Consider the following 19,542-nt stretch of genomic DNA (forward strand, 5'->3'; position numbering starts at 1 on the left):
ACAAACCTGATTGAATTTTTTGAAGAGGTGACTAAAGTAGTGGACAGGGGAATGTCAATGGATGTTATTTATATGGACTTCCAGAGGCCTTTGATAAAGTCCCACATAAGAGACTGTTAGCTAAGATAGAAGCCCATGGAATCGAGGGAAAAGTACGGACTTGGTTAGGAAGTTGGCTGAGCGAAAGGCGACAGAGAGTAGGAATAATGGGTAGTTACTCACATTGGCAGGATGTGACTAGTGGAGTCCCACAGGGATCTGTGTTGGGGCCTCAATTATTCACAATATTTATTAACGACTTAGATGAAAGCACAGAAAGTCTCATATCTAAGTTTGCCAATGACATAAAGATTGGTGGTTTTGTATGATGTGGAGATGCCAGTGATGGACTGGGGTGGACAAATGTAAGGAATCTTACAACACCAGGTTATAGTCCAACAGGTTTATTTGAAAATCACAAGCTTTCGGAGCTTACCTCCTTCGTCAGGTGAGCGTAGATGAAAACATAAAATTACAAAGCAGTGTAGATGAAAACATAAAATTACAAAGCGATACTGATAGATAAGGTGAATGGGCAAAACTGTGGCAAATGGAATTCAATGTAGGAAAATGTGAGGTCATCCACTTTGGATCAAAAAAGGACAGGGTACTTTCTAAACGGTAAAAAGTTAAAAACAGTGGATGTCCAAAGGGACTTAGGGGTTCAGGTACATAGATCATTGAAGTGTCATGAACAGGTGCAGAAAATAATCAATAAGGCTAATGGAATGCTGGCCTTTATATCTAGAGGACTAGAGTACAAGGGGGTAGAAGTTATGCTGCAGCTATACAACACCCTGGTTAGACCACACCTGGAGTACTGTGAGCAGTTCTGGGCACCGCACCTTCGGAAGGACATATTGGCCTTGGAGGGAGTGCAGCGTAGGTTTACTAGAATCATACCCGGACTTCAAGGGTTAAGTTACGAGGAGAGATTACTCAAATTGGGGTTGTATTCTCTGGAGTTTCAAAGGTTAAGGGGTGATCTGATCGAAGTTTATAAGATATTAAGGGGAACAGATAGGGTGGATAGGGAGAAACTATTTATGTGGGATTCTAGGAGTAGAGGGCACAGTGTAAAAATTAGAGCCAGACCTTTCAGGAGTGAGATTAGAAAACATTTCTACACACAAAGGGTGGTAGAAATTTGGAACTCTCTTCCGCAAACGGCAATTGATACTAGCTCAATTGCTAAATTTAAATCTGAGATAGATAGCTTTTTGGCAACCAAAGGTATTAAGGGATATGGGCCAAAGGTGGGTATATGGAGTTAGATCACAGATCAGCCATGATCTTATCAAATGGCGGAGCAGGCACGAGGGGCTGAATGGCCTACTCCTGTTCCTATGTTCCTGTACTCAAATCCTCTTGTAATAAAGGCCAACATACCATTTGCCTTCCTAATTGCTTGCTGCACCTGCATGTTAGCTTTTAGTGTCTCATGTACAAGGATACACCAGAACATCAACATTTCCCAATGTCTCACCATTTAAAAAATACTTTGCATTTCTGTTTTTCCTCCAAAGTGGATAACTTCACATTTTTCCACATTATATTCCATCTGCCATGTTCTTGCCCACTCACTTAGCCTGTCCATATCCCCCTGAAGCCTCTTTGCATCCTCCTCACAACTCACATTCCCACCTAGTTTTGTGTCATCAGCAAACTTGGAAATATTACATTTGGTTCCCTCATCCAAATCATTGATATAGATTGAGAATAGCTGGGGCCCAAGCACCGATCCCTGCGAGAACTGTAGTAAGAAACTACAGGTGTGATGCTCATCGCGCTTTCCCGGGACATCAGCAAGCCAGGCGTGTTAGAGTCTAGTCACAGTCTGCCAACCTGAAAAGACCCGTTTATTCCTATTCTCTGTTTTCTGTCTGTTAACCAATTCTCTATCCATGCCAGTATATTACCCCCAATTCCATGTACTCTAACTTCGTTCACCAACCTCCCGAGTGGGACCTTATCAAAAGCCTTCCGAAATCCAAATACACCACATCCACTGATTCCCCCTTGTCTATTCTACTAGTTGCATCCTCAAAGAACTCCAATAGGTTTGTCAAACATGATTTCCCTTTCATAAATCCATGTTGACTCAGCCAAATCCTATTATTATTTTCTAAGTGTCACATCCTTTATAATAGATTCTAGCATTTTCCCTACTACAGATGTCAAGCTAACAGGTCTGTAGTTCCCTGTTTTCTCTCTGCCTCCTTTCTTAAATAGTGGGGTTTGCTCGTATTGCTATATGGGTTCAATCAATTGCACCCTGCATCCGTGGGAAGACAGCCACAGAGTGGAATCCCACTGCCCTCTCTGTCTGGCTGAGGTTGTCCATGGGGAAGTTGGCGTACTGCGGGGCCCTGCGAAACAAGCCGTCGGTGACCTGCCTTATTCACTTGTATGCAAACGACTGAGAGACCCTGGTGACACCCTGGAATGATCCGGCGGCGAAGAAGTTGAGGGCAGTAGTGACTTTGACAGCGACAGGTAAGGAGATGCTGCTCGGCCCAGCCAGGAGCAGCTCAGCATGAAGGAGGCTGCAGATGTCTGCGATTACCTGGCAACTGACTCTGAGCCTCCGTATGCACTGCTCCTCAGAGAGGTCCAGGAAGCTGAGCCTCGGTCTGTGGACCCTGTGGCAAAGGTAGTGCCTCCTGCAACGTCGCTCTATCTGTTGCCTTCTGTGCTCTTGTGCAGGTGCCTGTGGCGCAGCAGTGTTGTGGAGCTCCACGTGGCGGAGGTGGATGCCATGCCTGGCGAGGCTGGTGATGTTGCACGTCCTCGGATGAAGTGGTGAATGCAGCCATGGCGCCCTCCATCCTGACAGTGTGAGTTTGAGTGGCTCCGCTTGGTAGGTAAATATGTTTGAACAGCAGAATTTTGAGTGGAAAGTGAGAATTTTCAGTGAAAACACAAAGATCTTCCAGCGAAAACTTTGTCTGAAATAACAGAGTGCCTGCCTTGCTGCAATAAGTGACCTTTTCTCCCCATTAGTCAATTAAGCATTTGAATCTCCCACTGGCTGCTGGCTGAAACACGTTTGCTGCAACATGGAATGTTTCCCACAGCACGGGAAACACGCTGAGGATGCTTCAAAATCATACCCCTGCCAAAATGTGAAGAAAATTAAGTATTTCAAGTACTTAAACTACCTCAACAAATATGTAAAGTATCATCCCACTGGCTTTAATTGCCGGTGGGACTTCCGCATTCGGGAGGGGCCCGTCAACGAGGAACCCGGAAGTCTGCGGGTTGGAGCCGGTCTCCGAACCTGAAAGAGATTTCCCTGATTTTCGGAGCCCCCCTGCCCCCGCTACTTCACTGGAAAATTGAGCCCAAAGTATTTGTTTAATTTCTCTGCTGTTTCCTTATTCCCCATTATAAATTCTCCCATCCTGTAAGGGACCCATATTTGCCTTTGTCACTCTTTTCCCTTTTACACATTCACATTGTTGATGCTGCAGTGCCAAGGAGGATACCAGTAATGTTTTTAAACAGCCCCACATTTATGGCGTGGGATGGGTGGGCCGGAGGAGAGCGTGGACTGCAGTTTCTGTATGCAAAAACAGATAATCCTAATTTTAGTTGTGCTGTGCATATCTTTCACACGATGACTGGGAATATATGCAAGTGATGTAAAAGCTTTTCATGTACCTTTCACCTCATTCCCTCCCTATCCTTGTATATTTCAAAATCACTTTTGTTCTGATTGAGGCAACCTGATATCTCTGGAATATCTTTTGCTGTTGAAGAATGTGCACTTTCTCACCCCTGTTAGATTCCTTATCTGTCTGAGTTAGTTGGTCGCAGCCAGGACAATAGTGGGTGCTGCAATTAGCCTTGAGAGATAGGAAGGGGGAACAAAAAATAGCCAGGGTTCCCATTCCTCTTTACTATCGAGTATGCATGTGTCAAAATTAGTGAGGGCAGGTTTAGATTGTGTTTCTCCCCATGGGATAGGATTTCCTCTGCCTATGGAAAGGTTGGAAAAGGTAGATGAACGATTGTATGACCTGTTAATTCTTACAATCTCAGTTCAGACATGAAGAATGGTCAGCTGTATAAGGTTCTGGGGAAGGTTAGTGATTGTGGAACTGTACCCTACCATGAGTTGGTGCTTTCAAGAGAGGAGGGGGAGAAACACTGTTGAAGGGACAAGCATCTTTTGTGGAGAAAAATAGTTTTAAAATATCCATATCTCCCTTGACCCACTGCCCTAAAAATGTTTATATAAGAAAAAAAATCAAGGTAAATCTGAAGAGAGCTATGGGTTTGCTCGCTACTGTCTCTGCAGAAAGTGGAAAAATTCAATTGTCCCACTCCTTCCATAAATACTAAGAAATAAACAGCTAGGAAACATAGAACATACATTTATTATTTAATAACATCAGTTTTAGATATGTAAGAACTAAAGGATATGTAGGAACTATTAGTATTTTCAGTCTTAGCATTAAATCATAATGCAAACAGTGTGGTATATGTCAAGAATTTTCAGTCCATTTTGATTGCACAAACATTATCTGCAACGCTAGTCCTCGATGACCGGAGGCGGTGACAGACGCAGTTGGAAGTTCTCGTTTTGGAAGACGCTGTTTGCCACTGAACCAGGATGGAGTAGGCCGTGCTTGTCACTGCTTCGATTGCGAGAGAGCTCTGTGAGAATTGCAAGCTGCAAAAAACAAATAGAAAGCAAGAGCATTAATGATGCTGTTAGCACATCAGCCGTTAAAGTTTCAAACTGCAGGAGGTAATAAATAGCTTGTATGCAAGAAAATGGCAAGGCTCCATCTGTTCAGTTCTTAGAGCAAGCAGACTCAATACTACTTCAAGGTTTGCAGTTATAAGGGATATTGAAGGACCAACACTTTTTGGAAGGAGGGGAGCTTTTTATGCTCCTAAGAAGGAATGGAGTGTGTGATCAATTTTTGTAACCACTGTCATTATCAAAAATTCAGAGGTCAGGTATAGATACAGAATAAATCTCCCTCTACACTGCTCCAAAAGCAAAGAGTAGAGGGTGTTTTTGTGACTGAAGGCTGTTTCCAGTGAGGTTCCACAGGGCTCAGTACTAGGTCCCTTGCTTTTTGAGGTATATATCAATGATTTGGACTTGAAACCAGGGGTCATGATCAAGAAGTTTGCAGATGATGCAAAAATTGGCTGTGTGGTTGATAGTGAGGAGGAAAGTTGTAGACTGCAGGAAGATATCAATGGACTGGTCAGATGGGCAGAAAAGTGGCAAATGGAATTCAATCTAGAAAAGTGTGAGGTATGTGGGGAGGGCAAACAAGGCAAGGAAATACACAATAAATGGGAGGATACTGAGCGGTTAGAGGAACAGAGGGACCTTGGAGTGCATGTCCACAGATCCCTGAAGGTAGCAGGACAAGTAGATAAGGTGGTTAAGAAGGCATATGGGATACTTTCCTTTAATAGCCGCGGCATAGAATATAAGGGCAGGAGGTTATGCTAGAACTATATAAAATACTAGTTAGGCCACAGCTTGAGTACTGCATATAGTTCTGGTCACCACATTACAGGAAGGATGTGATTGCACTAGAGAGGGTACAGAGGAGATTTATGAGGATGTTGTCAGGGCTGGAGAATTTTAGCAATGAGAAAAGATTGGATAGGCTGGGGTTGTTTTCTTTGGAACAAAGGAGGCTGAGGGGTGATTTAATTGAGATATATAAAATTATGATGGGACTATATAGAGTGTATAGGGAGGAGCTATTTCCCTTAGCAGAGGGGTCAGTGACCAGGGTGCATATATTTAAAGTAATTAGTAGAACGACTAGAGGGGAGCTGAGGAGAAATTCTTTCACTCAGAGGGTGGTGGGGGTCTGGAACTCATTGCCTGAAAGGGTGGTAGAGGCAGAAATCCTCAACTCATTTAAAAAGTACTTAGATGTGCACTTGAAGTGCCGTAACCTACAGGGTTATGGACCAAGTACTGGATAGTGGGATTAAGCTGGATAGCTCTTTTTCGGCCGACATGGACACGATGGGCCGAATGGCCTCCTCCTGTGCCGTAACTTTCTATGATTCTAAAAATCATGCCCTACTCCTGGAGACTCCCGGGCAATTCAGAAGAGTTGGCAACCTTAGTTTGGAAGAGGGCATTCCCGGCTTTCTCATCACACACTCCTTTGCGTCCACCCGTGGTGCGCTCAAACCCAGGGGCACCCCACATAGGATGGGGCCTGTGCCAGGCCTCTTCTGGAACCCACTGCAATAAGGACATTAAAGCCAGAGAGAGTGTACTGTGTAGGTTCAGCAGGATGATGCCAGTGATGGGAAACTTTCATTATCAGGAAAGACTTGAGATAATGGGATTCTTTTCACTGGATCAGAGAAGGGCAAGAGAAGATTTAACAGAGGTTTTGTTTTTCAATTATGAAGGGATTTGATAGAGTGAATGGGGAAAGATTATTTCCTCTGATTGGGGAGTCAGTGATGAGAGGTTATGAATGTAAAAGGATCACTAAGGGAGAGAAAGGAGAGAGGTTAGGAGAAATTTCTTTATGCAGCAAGGATTGCTTTTTGACAGGGAATGTTTGAAGCAGAGACCATTGCATCTTTTAATAGAAAATTGAATAAATATTTGAAGTAGAGGAAGATACAAGGCTATGGAGAGAGCAGGGCAGCGGAATTAGTTTTGGAATGTTCTTGAAAAGAGCCAGCACAGACATGATGTGCCAAATGGGCTCCTTCTGTGTTGTAAACCTCCATGGTTACAAGGGTCTCGGGAGCAATCTGAATGTGGAGATTGGCTGCAGGTAGGGTCCCCTTCTTCCTTCCAACCTTCAGGCTTTGGGGTCTTCTGGCTGCTACTCTCTAGCAGGCTATGAGGCCTGTGGCCAGGAATTTCTAACCTTGTTCTTAGAGTACGGCCTGTTCCTAGCGCAAAGGGCTTTCAGGAGATGGGCCTTTGTCAGGAGGACGACAAGGCCATTAGCATGGCCTGGCCAGAAAATGCAGCCACTCTGATCCCTTCACTGGCACGGTGCACGTAGGGAATGCTGCACCTGTCTGATGTCTGGCAGGCTGTGGGAGAGGTAAATTAATCTTACTGTTTCCATGTGTAAATTTACTTCAGGTGGTAAGTTAATTGGAACTTTATAAATAGAAATGTGTACATTTAGAAAGCAAAGAATGTGAAAAGGCCAGTTCGTCTATCAAACCTACACCTCCCACAAATGATGTACAACTTATCAAATTAAAATCCATCTGTCATTCTTTATTCCATCCACTTAATTGGTCCAAATCCCCTTGAATGCTATCAATCTGCAAAATATTCTTGATTTGACAGCAAAGTTTAATGTCATTGACAAATCCTACAATATTATTATAAATATTAGTCCCTTCTAGATCATTAATGAATAGTGTGGTCAGCAGGGGATTCAGAGCTGGCGACCTCCACTACTAAGAGCATTAGAAGGCATGGATTAAAAGAAGGCCATTCATTCCAAATTAAATGGCTTTGTGACCAGAAATTAACCACTTGACCATTGTTAAGCACTCCAACTTATTTTATATGCTGGTGGGAAACGAAGCAGACCGAATAAACCAGATTCCACAAATGGACAACCACTGTAAGGAGAAGGACAAGTGCAAATCCAAGTGCAACGGGCATGTTGGTCCACACCGTTCACCTGAGGAAGGAGGAAGCCTCCGAAAGCTTGTGGAATTTAAAATAAATTTGTTGGACTATAACTTGGTGTTGTAAAATTGTTTACAATTTTCAAATAAAGGCAAGGCACCAAAAAAGGATGCAAGGAGTCAAAAATAAATATGATTGCTGTTGATTCTTTTTTCAGTCAGTTCCTTGTCCTCGTGATTTTGGTCAGCAGCAGTCAGTCTGTGACAATCTCATCCTTATGTCTTCCAGTAATTTTGGTCTGCCATTCAAATACATAACACATTTTTATCAGAGGCTGATCATTTGAAACTAGCCCTTATTGACTTGAAGGAAAAACAGTTGTAAATTCAAGCAATATGGAGGGCATTGTAGACGCCCTCACTGTCGGTGTCACCTATGATTTGTACTAGACATGGATTGCAAGCAACCAGAGGATGAGGGGTCTCTTAGTGAAGAGTCTAAATTGGTGACAGCTGGCTAGTTCAATGTAGTTTGCATTCAAATTTTTTCCAGTGAGTGTCTCACAGAAGAAAGATAGGAGGCAGAACACTGCAGAATTGCTCATTCTGGTGTAATCATCATATTTATTCTGTAGAAATGATTTGACATTATGTAAAAGCAGCAGTTTGTACAGACTGTGTGGGGACGGTGTATTGTATTATAAATATAAGATAAAACTCTTTACTTCCGCTTAAGGGTTGTGGCTAAGATATTATTTTACTGTGTGTGGTGCTTTCATTACCTTTTCGGAATATTGAGTACTGCAATGGAACAGAATACTAACAAGATTAGATACTATAGGATTCAAAGGGAATTCTGTGAAAAAGAAAAAAAAATGAATTCAGTGCTTTATATAGGATAAAAGTAAAAGTATGCATTTCACGTCCAGGTGCCAGTAACTCCTTAAGGACTGATAACAGTATCTTTGTGAAAGCCAGTTTACAAGTGAGAAAGATACAGTACAGTACAAGAGGGTAGTCTTTTGAATGATGGGCATCATTGCTGCAGTGTTCCAGTTGGTACTGTGTTTGAATGCTCCTTGAGCTTTAAAGGGAAATCATCTCAATGAAAAAGTATTTGACAAACCTTTTTATCTAAGCTGTTTGCGAGGACATTATGCAAATCACATTGAAATGCCTCATTATGCCACTCGTGTATGATCTGGTAACCTAATCATAGAGAGGATATTATTGCCCTTGAGTGGGTGCAGAGATGAGCAACAAAGATAATTATGGGCATCGGGAATTTAAATTATTGAAGAAGTTGATGATTCCTTTGAAAAACTTTGAGGTGATCTAATTGAAGTTTTCAAGATTATGAAAAGGAATTGACAACATTGATCCAGCAAAAGGTTCAAATACCAAGGGACAGAAGCTAAAGTGAGAAGGCAAAACTTTCCTTATGTATAGCGTAATAGAGTGGAATAAGGTTCTAGGGAAACCGATGAAGTGGATGGTATAAATGGGCTTCTTTCTGGAGAGTGGGGGGGGGATACAGGGATTTACAGCATAATTTTAACATGGCGGTGAGAACTCAGCAGCAGGGGGGGTGAATAGTCACGAGGGAAACCCGGAAAAATTTGTGTGCGTCGGCTAAAGTGATCGCGACTCAATTGAAGACCCTTAATGTAACTTCTGGGTTTCATGTCCCCAAGTTGCACAGCGGGTGTACTGTGCACCGGAATGACGTGCTGGGAGCTGGAGTATTTAAAGGGCCATTGCAAGCATGGATTTTGAGTAAGGAGAAATTTGCAGATATGGAGCACCAAAGGACTAAGGCAGCACCCTGGTTTGACGACTCCTCGTTAAGTTGCTACTGGCTGGTGTAAGGAGCAGGAGGGGCATACTGTGCCCTGGTGATAGGGGGGAGTGCTCTGCCTCTGCCACCAAGAAGGCCTGGCTCGAGGTGGCAGAGCAGCTGAGCAGCAGGAGCACGGTGGCAAGGTCGTGGGTGCAGGAAGCGCTTTAATGACCTGACCAGGTCAGGAAAAGTGTGTACAGTTACTGATTCACCTGGATCCTGTGGTGTACATTAGCCTCCCTCTCACTCTGTCTTGCCAAGCCTACTCCATCATATCACCCCTCACACCCACTTAAGTCTCATTATCAACTTACCTTCACTTTTTGTGCACTTCCTCACCTCCCCATTTGTGAACCCACCACTCCCACTCACCCCAATCCTGATGCAATGTGATGAATCTGTCTGATACTCACTCTCTGATGCATCTCTTTCAATGGCAGCCTCATCCAAAGCAATGCATCCAACGGGTGACCACATCATTCTCACTCACACACGTCTGTTCTTTCTCCCCTTGTAGGAGAAAAGAGAGCAAAAATGCACGGGAGAGGAATAGGATTGGAGAGAGGCCACCATGAATAGTGGCCCTGACAGAGGCGGAGGAGGAGGCCTTGCAGGTCAGCCGCACGGTGGAATGCCTAGCCGTCGGAGATGGCTAGACTGGCAACCCATAAACGGCTGGTGACAGAACTTTAACATCCTTCACACACATCATGGATTGATGTCATCAGTGATTGACCTCAGTATGCTCATTGCAAACTAACTTCTGTGACGATTCTTAATATTGCTTTATTTTCTCTTCCAGGACCTTCAAGGATTGATGAGGACGCACCATTACATCACATCCAGCCATGCACCAGCGCAGATACCGGCACGTTGGTGGGCCCTGTTAGGCAGATAGTTGTGTTGTCACCTGGTAATGCACCACTCACAAGTGAGCACGAGCAGACACTGGTGGCAGGGACAGCTGTGGAGAGTCCGCACCGGGGGGGGGGCACACTCCTCTCCTAGCTCTGCTCAGCTGGATGCAGATGCTGAACCCCGGGGGTCATTGTTGAGATTGAGAATGATAGAGGTACAGCTGCACTTTTGCGAGGTACTGGACAACATACCTTGCACACTCTCCACGATAGCAGTGAGGATGGAGGAGTCCATCTCCGACATTAGTAGAATGGTGGCCCAGATAAGTGCGGGAATGTCTGCGATGGAGAGAACGGCAGCCTCCATTGAACTTCAAGCACGGCTCACAAATGAGGCCATTCAGCCCATGACAACAGCCTTGCGGACTCAGGATGCCAACTGTTCGGCCACCTTAAACTGGCAGACAGATACTTTAGCTGTGGCCTTAGAACGTGTCATAGATGCGCTCCAAGCTGTTGTCCAGCAGAGTAGTTGGAGTGATGTGGCCGTGGCCATGGAGAGGGATGACAGCGAAAGAGGACATGGTGTGAAAATTGGACAGCAATGTGGTGAAGGATAGAATACTGGAGCCTCGTCTTTAGTCCAAGCGTTTATTCACAGAGATTCCCCTTACACACACAGCTCACCCGAGGTAAGCTCTCCTATAAAAAGGCGAGAGAGTCCCCAATTGATACCATCACCTGAATACAATTAACACTAATTGCTATAAATCATACAATTAACACATGGAAGTGGGGACTGCACTCAAAGCGCTCCCACATCTCACCCGTTGCCCCCCCCCCCCCCACCCCATCAACCAGTACCCGCAATGCTGCTTCCTCTCCCGATAACAGAGACTGCCCCTGCGCAGGTGCAGGTGGAGCAGTCTTTGGCAAGGCCCTCACGGGCTCCAAAACCCAGAGGGCTTGGGCTGAAAGCATCTCAGCAGTCAGGACAGGGACCTGAGCAACCTGCCACTACCTCTGCTGAAGCCACAGGGGATGCACCGCGTAGAAGCAATAGGAAGAGGAAGGGTAAGGTTTTATGATCACTAAGGTATGCACAAGGGTGTGTAGTGAAATGTCACCATTTTCATTCATATTTGTTTTTTCTTACATGAACATTAAATGTTATAATTGTCACCACCCCCATTCTTGAGTCTCCTTTGAGAAAGCGCCCTTTCATGTGCTTCATCATGAACAGAAAGACTTGATGCCACCCGTTACAATGGGTGTACGACACTAGCCAAAGGTGTGTCCAAGAGAACTGACTGCCCTGCTTCAAAAACTCACCTTTTCTTCACGTGTCAATCACTGGTTTAAAGGTCCAAATGAGCTTCGGCTGCAACTTGCCTCCATTTCCATGGTGTTTTTCAGAGGCCACGGGAGACACGTTCAGGAAAAGTTAAAATGGTTTGTGTAACTGAATACACAAACAGTTAATAGTCCTAACAGTATTTTAAAGTCCTAAATTGGCCCTTTATATATCAGCCCGCCGGCACTTAAAGATTTCTGGGTGTCAGAAGTGTGCGCATATCCAAACACGTCTGGGTCAAACCCGGAAGTAGGCACGTTGGAGCCGGGAGTATTTTCACTGCCCACCTGCCCCCAACCCGCCTGTTCGCGTGGGTTAAAATTCATCCCATAGTGATGAGGCAGGCAGGTGGGTCCAAGATCAATCAAAAAGTGACAAACTTGTTGGGGCAAATTGCCATTTCCTGTTAATAAAAATTGTTATGTTCCTTTTATGAAGTCAACAAAATAGTACACGGCTGTTCCACTTCAAACAAAATAACACTTTCTTTCCAAGTCCATTTCAACCTATTTTGGAACCAAACTATTGGAGTTCAGTTTCATTCAACATCCAGGCTTGGGCTAATAAGTGGCAAGTAACATTCGTGCCAGATAAGTGCCAGGCAATGACCATCTCCAACAAGAGAGAGTCTAACCACCTCCCCTTGACATTCAACGGCATTACCATTGCCGAATCCCCCACCATCAACATCTGGGGGTCACCAGTGACCAGAAACTTAACTGGACCAGCCACATAAATACTGTGGCTACAAGAGCAGGTCAGAGGCTGGGTATTCTGCGGCGAGTGACTCACCTCCTGACTCCCCAAAGCCTTTCCACCATCTACAAGGCACAAGTCAGGAGTGTGATGGAATACTCTCCACTTGCCTGGATGAGTGCAGCTCCACCAACACTCAAGAAGCTCGACACCATCCAGGACAAAGCAGCCCGCTTGATTGGCACCCCATCCACCACCCTAAACATTCACTCCCTTCACCACCAGCGCACAGTGGCTGCAGTGTGTACCATCCACAGGATGCACTGCAGCAACTCGCCAAGGCTTCTTCGACAGCACCTCCCCAACCCGCGACCTCTACCACCTAGAAGGACAAGAGCAGCAGGTACATGGGAACAACACCACCTGCACATTCCCCTCCAAGTCACACACCATCCCGACTTAGAAATATATCGCCGTTCTTTCATCGTCGCTGGGTCAAAATCCTGGAACTCCCTTCCTAACAGCACTGTGGGAGAACCTTCACCACACGGACTGCAGCTGTTCAAGAAGGCGGCTCATCACCACCTTCTCAAGGGCAGTAAATGCCGGCCTCGCCAGCGACACCACATCCCATGAACGAATAAAAAGAAAAATCCAATGCATTGGGCAACAACAACAACTTGCATTTATATAGCGCCTTTTACATAGTGGAAGGACCCAAGGTGCTTCACAGGAACGATTATCAAACATAATTTGACACCGAGCCACATAAGGAGATATTAGGACAGGTGACCAAAAGCTTGGTCAAAGAGGTAGGTTTTAAGGATCGTCTTAAAGGAGGAGAGAGAAATAGAGAGGTGGAGAGGTTAAGGGAGGGAATTCCAGAGCTTATGGCCTAGGCAGCTGAAGGCACGGCCGCCAATGGTGGAGGACTAAAAATTGGGGATGCAAGAGGCCAGAATTGGAGGAGCGCAGAGATCTGAAAACAATGATGAGAGTTTTAAAATCGAGGCGTTCCCGGACCGGGAGCCAATGCAGGTCAGCGAGTACAGGAGTGATGCATGAACGGGACTTGGTGTGAGTTAGGATACAGGCAGCAGAGTTTTGGATGAGCTCACGTTTATGGAGGGTGCAAGGTAGGTGGCCGGGCAGGACAACATTGGAATAGTCAAGTCTCGAGGTAACAAAGGCATGGATGAGGGTTTCAGCAGCAGATGAGCTGAGGCAGACGTGGAGACGGGCTATGTTACGGAGGTGGAAGCAGGCGGTCTGGGTGATGGAGTGGATATGGTTTTGGAAGGTCATCTGAGGGTCAATTAGCATGCCAAGGTTGCGAATGGTCTGGTTCAATCTCATACAGTGGCCAGACAGAAGGATGGAGTCATTGGCTAGGGAATGGGGTTTTTGATCAGGACCGAAGACAATGGCTTCGGGCTTCCCAATATTTAATTGGAGGAAATTTCTGCTCATCCAATACTGGATATCGGACAGTGTGACAAATCAGAGGCAGTGGAGGGGTCCAGAGAGGTGGTAGTGAGGTAGAGCTGCAATATCGTCAGCGTACATGTGGAAAATTACGATGTGTTTTTGGATGATATCGCCGAGGAGCAGTGTGTCGATGAGAAATACAAGGGAGCCAAGGATAGATCCTTGGGGGAACTCCAGAGATAACAGTGCGGGAGTGGGAAGAGAAGCCATTGCAGGTGATTCTCTGGCTACGACTGGACAGATAGGAATGGAAGCAGGAGAGAGCAGCCCCAACTTGACAATGGAGGAGAGGCGTTGGAGGGGGATGTTGTGGTCAACCGTGTCAACGGCTGCAGACAGGTTGAGAAGGATGAGGAGGGATAGTTTACCACAGTCACAGGATGTCATTTGTGACTTTGATAAGGGCCGTTTCAGTGCTGTGGCAGGGGTGGAAATCTGATTGTAGGGATTCAAGCATGGAGTTGTGGGAAAGATGGGTACGGATTTGGGAGGTGACAACACGTTCAAGGACTTTGGAAAGGAAAGGGAGGTTGGAGATGGGGTGGCAATTTGCAAGGACAGAGGGGTCAAGGGTGGGTTTATGAGGAGGGGGTGATGATGCCAGATTTGAAGGGGAGGGTTACAGTACCTGAGGAGAGGGAACTGTTAACAATATCAACTAACATGGGGGCCAGGAAGGGAAGTTGGGTTGGAATAGGGTCGAAGGAGCAGGAAGTGGGTCTCATGGACAAAATGAGCTCAGAGAGAGCATAAGAGGAGATGGGAGAGAAACTAGAGAAAGATGTGAGTTCAGGGCTAGGGCAGGGGGAAGGGAGGGAAGCGGCAGAGGCAACTGAATTGATAGTCTCATCTTAGTGACAAAGAAGTTCATGAGCCCCTCGTGTTTGTTGGCGGTGAGGGTGGAGGGGGCAGGGGAGAGGGGTTTAAGAAGACGGTTTGCAGTGGAGGAGTAGCCGAGGGCTATCTTTGCATTCCAGGTTGATCCTGGAATAGTGAGCAGTTATGGCAGAGGAGAGCTGGACCTGATTGTGCTTTATATGGTCCAGCCAGATCTGGCGATGAATGGCCAAGCCAGTTGTCCACCATAAACGTTCAAGTCTGCATCGCTTGGACTTAAATGTGCGGAGATGGGGGCTATACCAGGGTGAGAGTGTGTAAGAATTTTATTGGGGACAAGGGCATCAAAGGTGAAGGTGAGGGTGTGATTGAGCAGATCGATAGCTGCAGAAATGTCGTGGTGAACGGAGGGCCAAAGACTAGACATTTGGGAATTTGAAAGTGCCATTGTAAGTGACTTGGGGGAGAGTTTTTTCCAGGGGCAAGGAAATCATCAACATTCGTTGAGTAAGTTAAGGGTGTTAGGTCAGCAGCAGTGTCATTGCTGGGTCTATTGCAGTAGCATTAAATTACTGTAATTATAAATTGTAAACTGTAGGTACAAAATTCTACTTATAATACATTTATTATGTTTAAATGTGCAAAAACAAACAATTTTTTAAAAACATTATATTTTGAATGATGGAACCATGTGCTGCAGCTCCACAGTTTTCTGCCACAGTATAACAGAACATCAATTTGTGTCCACCTGGTGAATTCTCAATCGTGGATGTGCCATTATGGGGAGAGACTGAGCAGAATATGGCTTATCCAGTGCTTACCCAGTGTGAGAGGAAAAAATGGCAAATCAGAAGATGACTCTACCCAGAGCCAGTCACTCTGCATTTCCAATAGAGGGGCATTGGTACACACCAGAGAGCAGGTGGCTGTCAGTTCTCACTCTTGGGCAGAGGAATTTAATGAGGCGGAGGGCAGCATAGAATGGAAAGAAGAGAAAAATCAATAAAACCTTATGGGGGAGAATTTCTGTGGGGTTCTCCTGATCTCCCACTGTAACTTCAGTGGAAAATCAGCGGAAATCCTGGAGAAATACAGAAATGGAAATTTATTTTCATAGGATCGTACAGCACAGAAGGAGGCCATTCGGTTATTGAATTGTTCTACATTTGCAGAATGACACTAACGGTGGTGATGAGATGGCAGGGTCAGATGCTAATTTTTTTGCTTGTGTGTGACATCAGTGACGTGCATGAGTAGCTGAAGTGTGTTGCAATGATTTAATTCCTACTGCTGTGAAAATTTACTGCTCGGGACTGTCCCGCTAACATCATTACGTGGGCTGCGAATTCCTCGGTGATTCACCATCCAAAATAATTAATTCTGGGATCAGGTTCCACAAGCATCAGTAATCCTTCACTACATTATGCAAATGGACATCCATTGCAATGCGAACTTGGACCGTGAATGTTGGCAAGCTATTTGACAGTACATGAGCGATACAGGCAAGGCTGATCCTGTCCTCCTAGATGCATTTTTCAGAAAATGACAATGGATAGTGATAAGGAATGCTGGACGTTTCTTTTTCCCACTCCCAAGTCCAGGAGTGTTGAGGCCAATTGCATCACCCCTACTGCCACCCAGGCTGAGGCCAACTAGATCAGCAAAAGCATAGGTTGAAGCTGGGGTGTTCCTGGTCTGTGTGGCTCAGTACGGGCCGTAATTTGAGTGTCCTTCTCCACACAGATCAGAAAGGCACATTGGCCCAGATTTTGCTGCCAAAATAACAGCGAGTTTAATGGTACTCACCATTCTTAATGTGTAAATCATTCAGCAATTTGTGGCGAGGAATTGCATTGCGAATAGCCACAAGTTACTGAACGATTTGCGTCGCTCCGCTGTTAGCCTCGCAAAAACGGCAGCTCACCCTCAACTTCCCCATGAGTTTCATGAAATTGCTGCATTTGCGCATTAATTTCCAATCAGAATCATAGAATGATACATCACAGAAGGAGGCCATTTGGCCCATCGTCCTTGTGTCGGCTCTTTGAAACAGCTATCCAATTAGTCCCACACCCCTCCTTTTTCCCTATAGCCCTGAAAAATGTTGCCCTTCTAGTATTTATCGAATTTCAGGCAGTGCATTCCAGATCACAAGTACTCACTGCCTAATTTTTTTATTCCTCATATTGCCTCTGGATCTTTTGCCAATTACCTTAAATCCGTGTCCTCTGGCGACCGACCCTTCTGCCACAGGAAACAGTTTCTCTTTATTTACTCTATCAAAACCATTCACTATCAAATCTCACCTTAACCTTCTCTGCTCTAAGGAGAACAATCCCAGTTTCTCTAGTCTTTCCACGTAGCTGAAGTCTTTCATCCCTGGTACCATTCTAGTAAATCTCTTCTGCACCCTCTCTAAGGCTTCTCCACATCCTTCCTAAAGTGTGGTGCCCAGAATTGGCCACAATACTCCAGCTGGGGCCTAACCAGTGTTTTATAAAGATTTAGCATAACTTGCTTTCTTTTGTATTCTATGCCTCTATTTATAAAGCCTAGGATCCCGTATGCCTTTTTAACATCTTTTCAACTTGTTCAAAGATTTGTGTATGTACACCCCCAGGCCTCTCTATTCCTGCAGCCCCATTAAAATTGTACCATTTAGTTTATATTGCCTCTCCTCATTCTTCCTACTAAAATGCATCACTTCACACTTTCTCTACATTAAATTTCATCTGCCATGTGTCTGCCCATTTCACCAGAATGTCCATATCCTCCTGATGTCTGTTACTCTCCTCCTCATTTCCAAGTTTCGTGTCATCTGCAAACTTTGAAATTATGCTCGTATACCCAAGTCCAGGTTATTAATATATATCAAAAAGAGCATTGGTCTCAACACCGACCCCTGGGGAACATCACTGTGTACTTCCCTCCTGTCTGAAAAACAACATTTCACCACTACTCTCTGCATTCTGTCCTTTAGCCAATTTCGTATTCATGCAGTCACTGCCCCTTTAATCCCTTTAATAAAGATTGGATTAAGAGGGAGGGATAAACGAGACAGAGAGCAAAAGTAAGAAAAAAAATCAAAAAAATCTCTAACAACAATTTACTACCTGTAGGAATGAGACTCTACAGTTTAAATTGTTCCCTTTCTGCGCAGTCAATTTCATATCCACGCAGACACTGTCCCTATAATCCCTTTAATTAAACTCGCTGCAGAAAGTTAGGGCTGTGATTTAACAGCTTAAGTACCTTTTTAATGGGGAGATTTATGTTCCTGCAATACCACTCAACCTCTACCAGAAAGGGAACAATTTAAACTGTGGCATTAATTGCACAGCATAAAACAGCCAGCACAGTTCAACCTTCAAAATGTCATTCGGGATTGGTATGTTAGAACAGGTTGCTGTTTTGTTGATGGGTTGTGTCAGAAACATAACTGAGAGCTAGTCTGAACTGGCCCAGGGTGCAGCTGAGCCTATCTGTGGCAGGTAAGTCAATATATTTGATGCAGTGAATACATCAATGCACTGTACCACTGCTTCCTGAATGCTTTGCTCCTTCACTCTGAGTGAAAGAGATGCATAGCCAGGTTACCACACCCTGGTGAATCAAAACATTTCCTATATTTACACTCACAATATAAGTTAGAATGAGAAATATAAGGTGTAGCCATTGCCAGGATTAGCTGAGACTGGTAGAATTGAGGGTCCCGATATTTACGGGGAGGGAGCAGGGGTCCGTTTTAGCGCATCTAAAACCCCCCAAGGACATGGAAGTTCTGCCAAAATTAACAGCAGGACCTCATTATCATACTCTTTTGCTGTTTCCCGGCTGGCCGGCTGCCGGGCGGAAAAGCCAGCAGCAGGAGGCCACAACCAGGGTCCACTGGAGATGGTCCCCGGCAATCTGCAGAGATTGGAACTTGGTTGGGGGCGGGGTGTCTGAGACTGGCAATCAGGGGCTCGGGATCGGAGCTTGGTGGGGAGGGGGTGAAGTCGCTGATCGTGGCAGCGAGGAGAGGCCGCAATCGGCTGAAGGGAGGCCGAAAATTCCCTTGAGGGACCAGGAGAAGCACTCCTGCTCCTCCTGGCTCACGAGCAGAGCTCTAAAAAGTACTAATCTGCCGGAGCTGGCAGCTCCAGTCTCCATTTCACTGCTGGGTTTCCCGAGCCCTGGGAAAACTGGCTGGCAGCTCTTAAATTTAAATCAGAATCCCAATTTCACTGTGGGAGCCTGATTTGAGTATTACAATGAAGTGTCCTCTCTCTCCAAGACAGGACACGCGCATGCCACACAACCCGCCGCTGTAAAAATGGCAGCAGGCGCATACGCGGTGGGTTGGGGACACTTTCCCGGATTTTTAATTTTTAACTCTGTCCCCCGTCCCTTTCCCACTCATTGTGGGGGGGTTAATATCGAGGCCGAGGAGTCTTAAGATTGCTGAAAGTTTGACTAGTGATTACATAAGAACATAAGAAATAGGAGCAGGAGTAGGCCATACGGCCCCTCGAGCCTGCTCCGCCATTCAATAAGATCATGGCTGATCTTCAACCTCAACTCCACTTTCCTGCCCGATCCCCATATCCCTTGATTCCCTTAGTATTCAAAAATCTATCAATCTCACTCTTGAATATATTCAACGACTGAGCATCCACAGCCCTCTGGGGTAGAGAATTCCACAGATTCGCAACCCTCTGAGTGAAGAAATTCCTCCTCATCTCAGTCCTAAATGGCCAATCCCTTATCCTGAGACTATGCCCCCTAGTTCTAGACTCTCCAGTCAGGGGAAACAGCCTCTCAGAATCTACCCTGTCAAG

At 45.3% G+C, this 19,542-nt stretch overlaps 1 protein-coding gene across 1 annotated transcript in view; it reads right to left on the reverse strand.

The window, feature by feature from the left end:
* Positions 1 to 427: 427 nt before the first annotated feature.
* Positions 428 to 19,542, reverse strand: part of vps8 (VPS8 subunit of CORVET complex) — a 624,186-nt gene continuing 605,071 nt past the window's right edge. The window contains exon 46 of the mRNA XM_067987929.1: positions 428 to 4,717. Coding sequence (XP_067844030.1) covers positions 4,577 to 4,717 — 141 coding nt within the window. The 3' untranslated portion in view covers positions 428 to 4,576. The remainder of the gene's footprint in view (positions 4,718 to 19,542) is intronic.

Source organism: Heptranchias perlo, chromosome 7 (assembly GCF_035084215.1).
Source record: "Heptranchias perlo isolate sHepPer1 chromosome 7, sHepPer1.hap1, whole genome shotgun sequence".
Taxonomy (NCBI): domain Eukaryota; kingdom Metazoa; phylum Chordata; class Chondrichthyes; order Hexanchiformes; family Hexanchidae; genus Heptranchias; species Heptranchias perlo.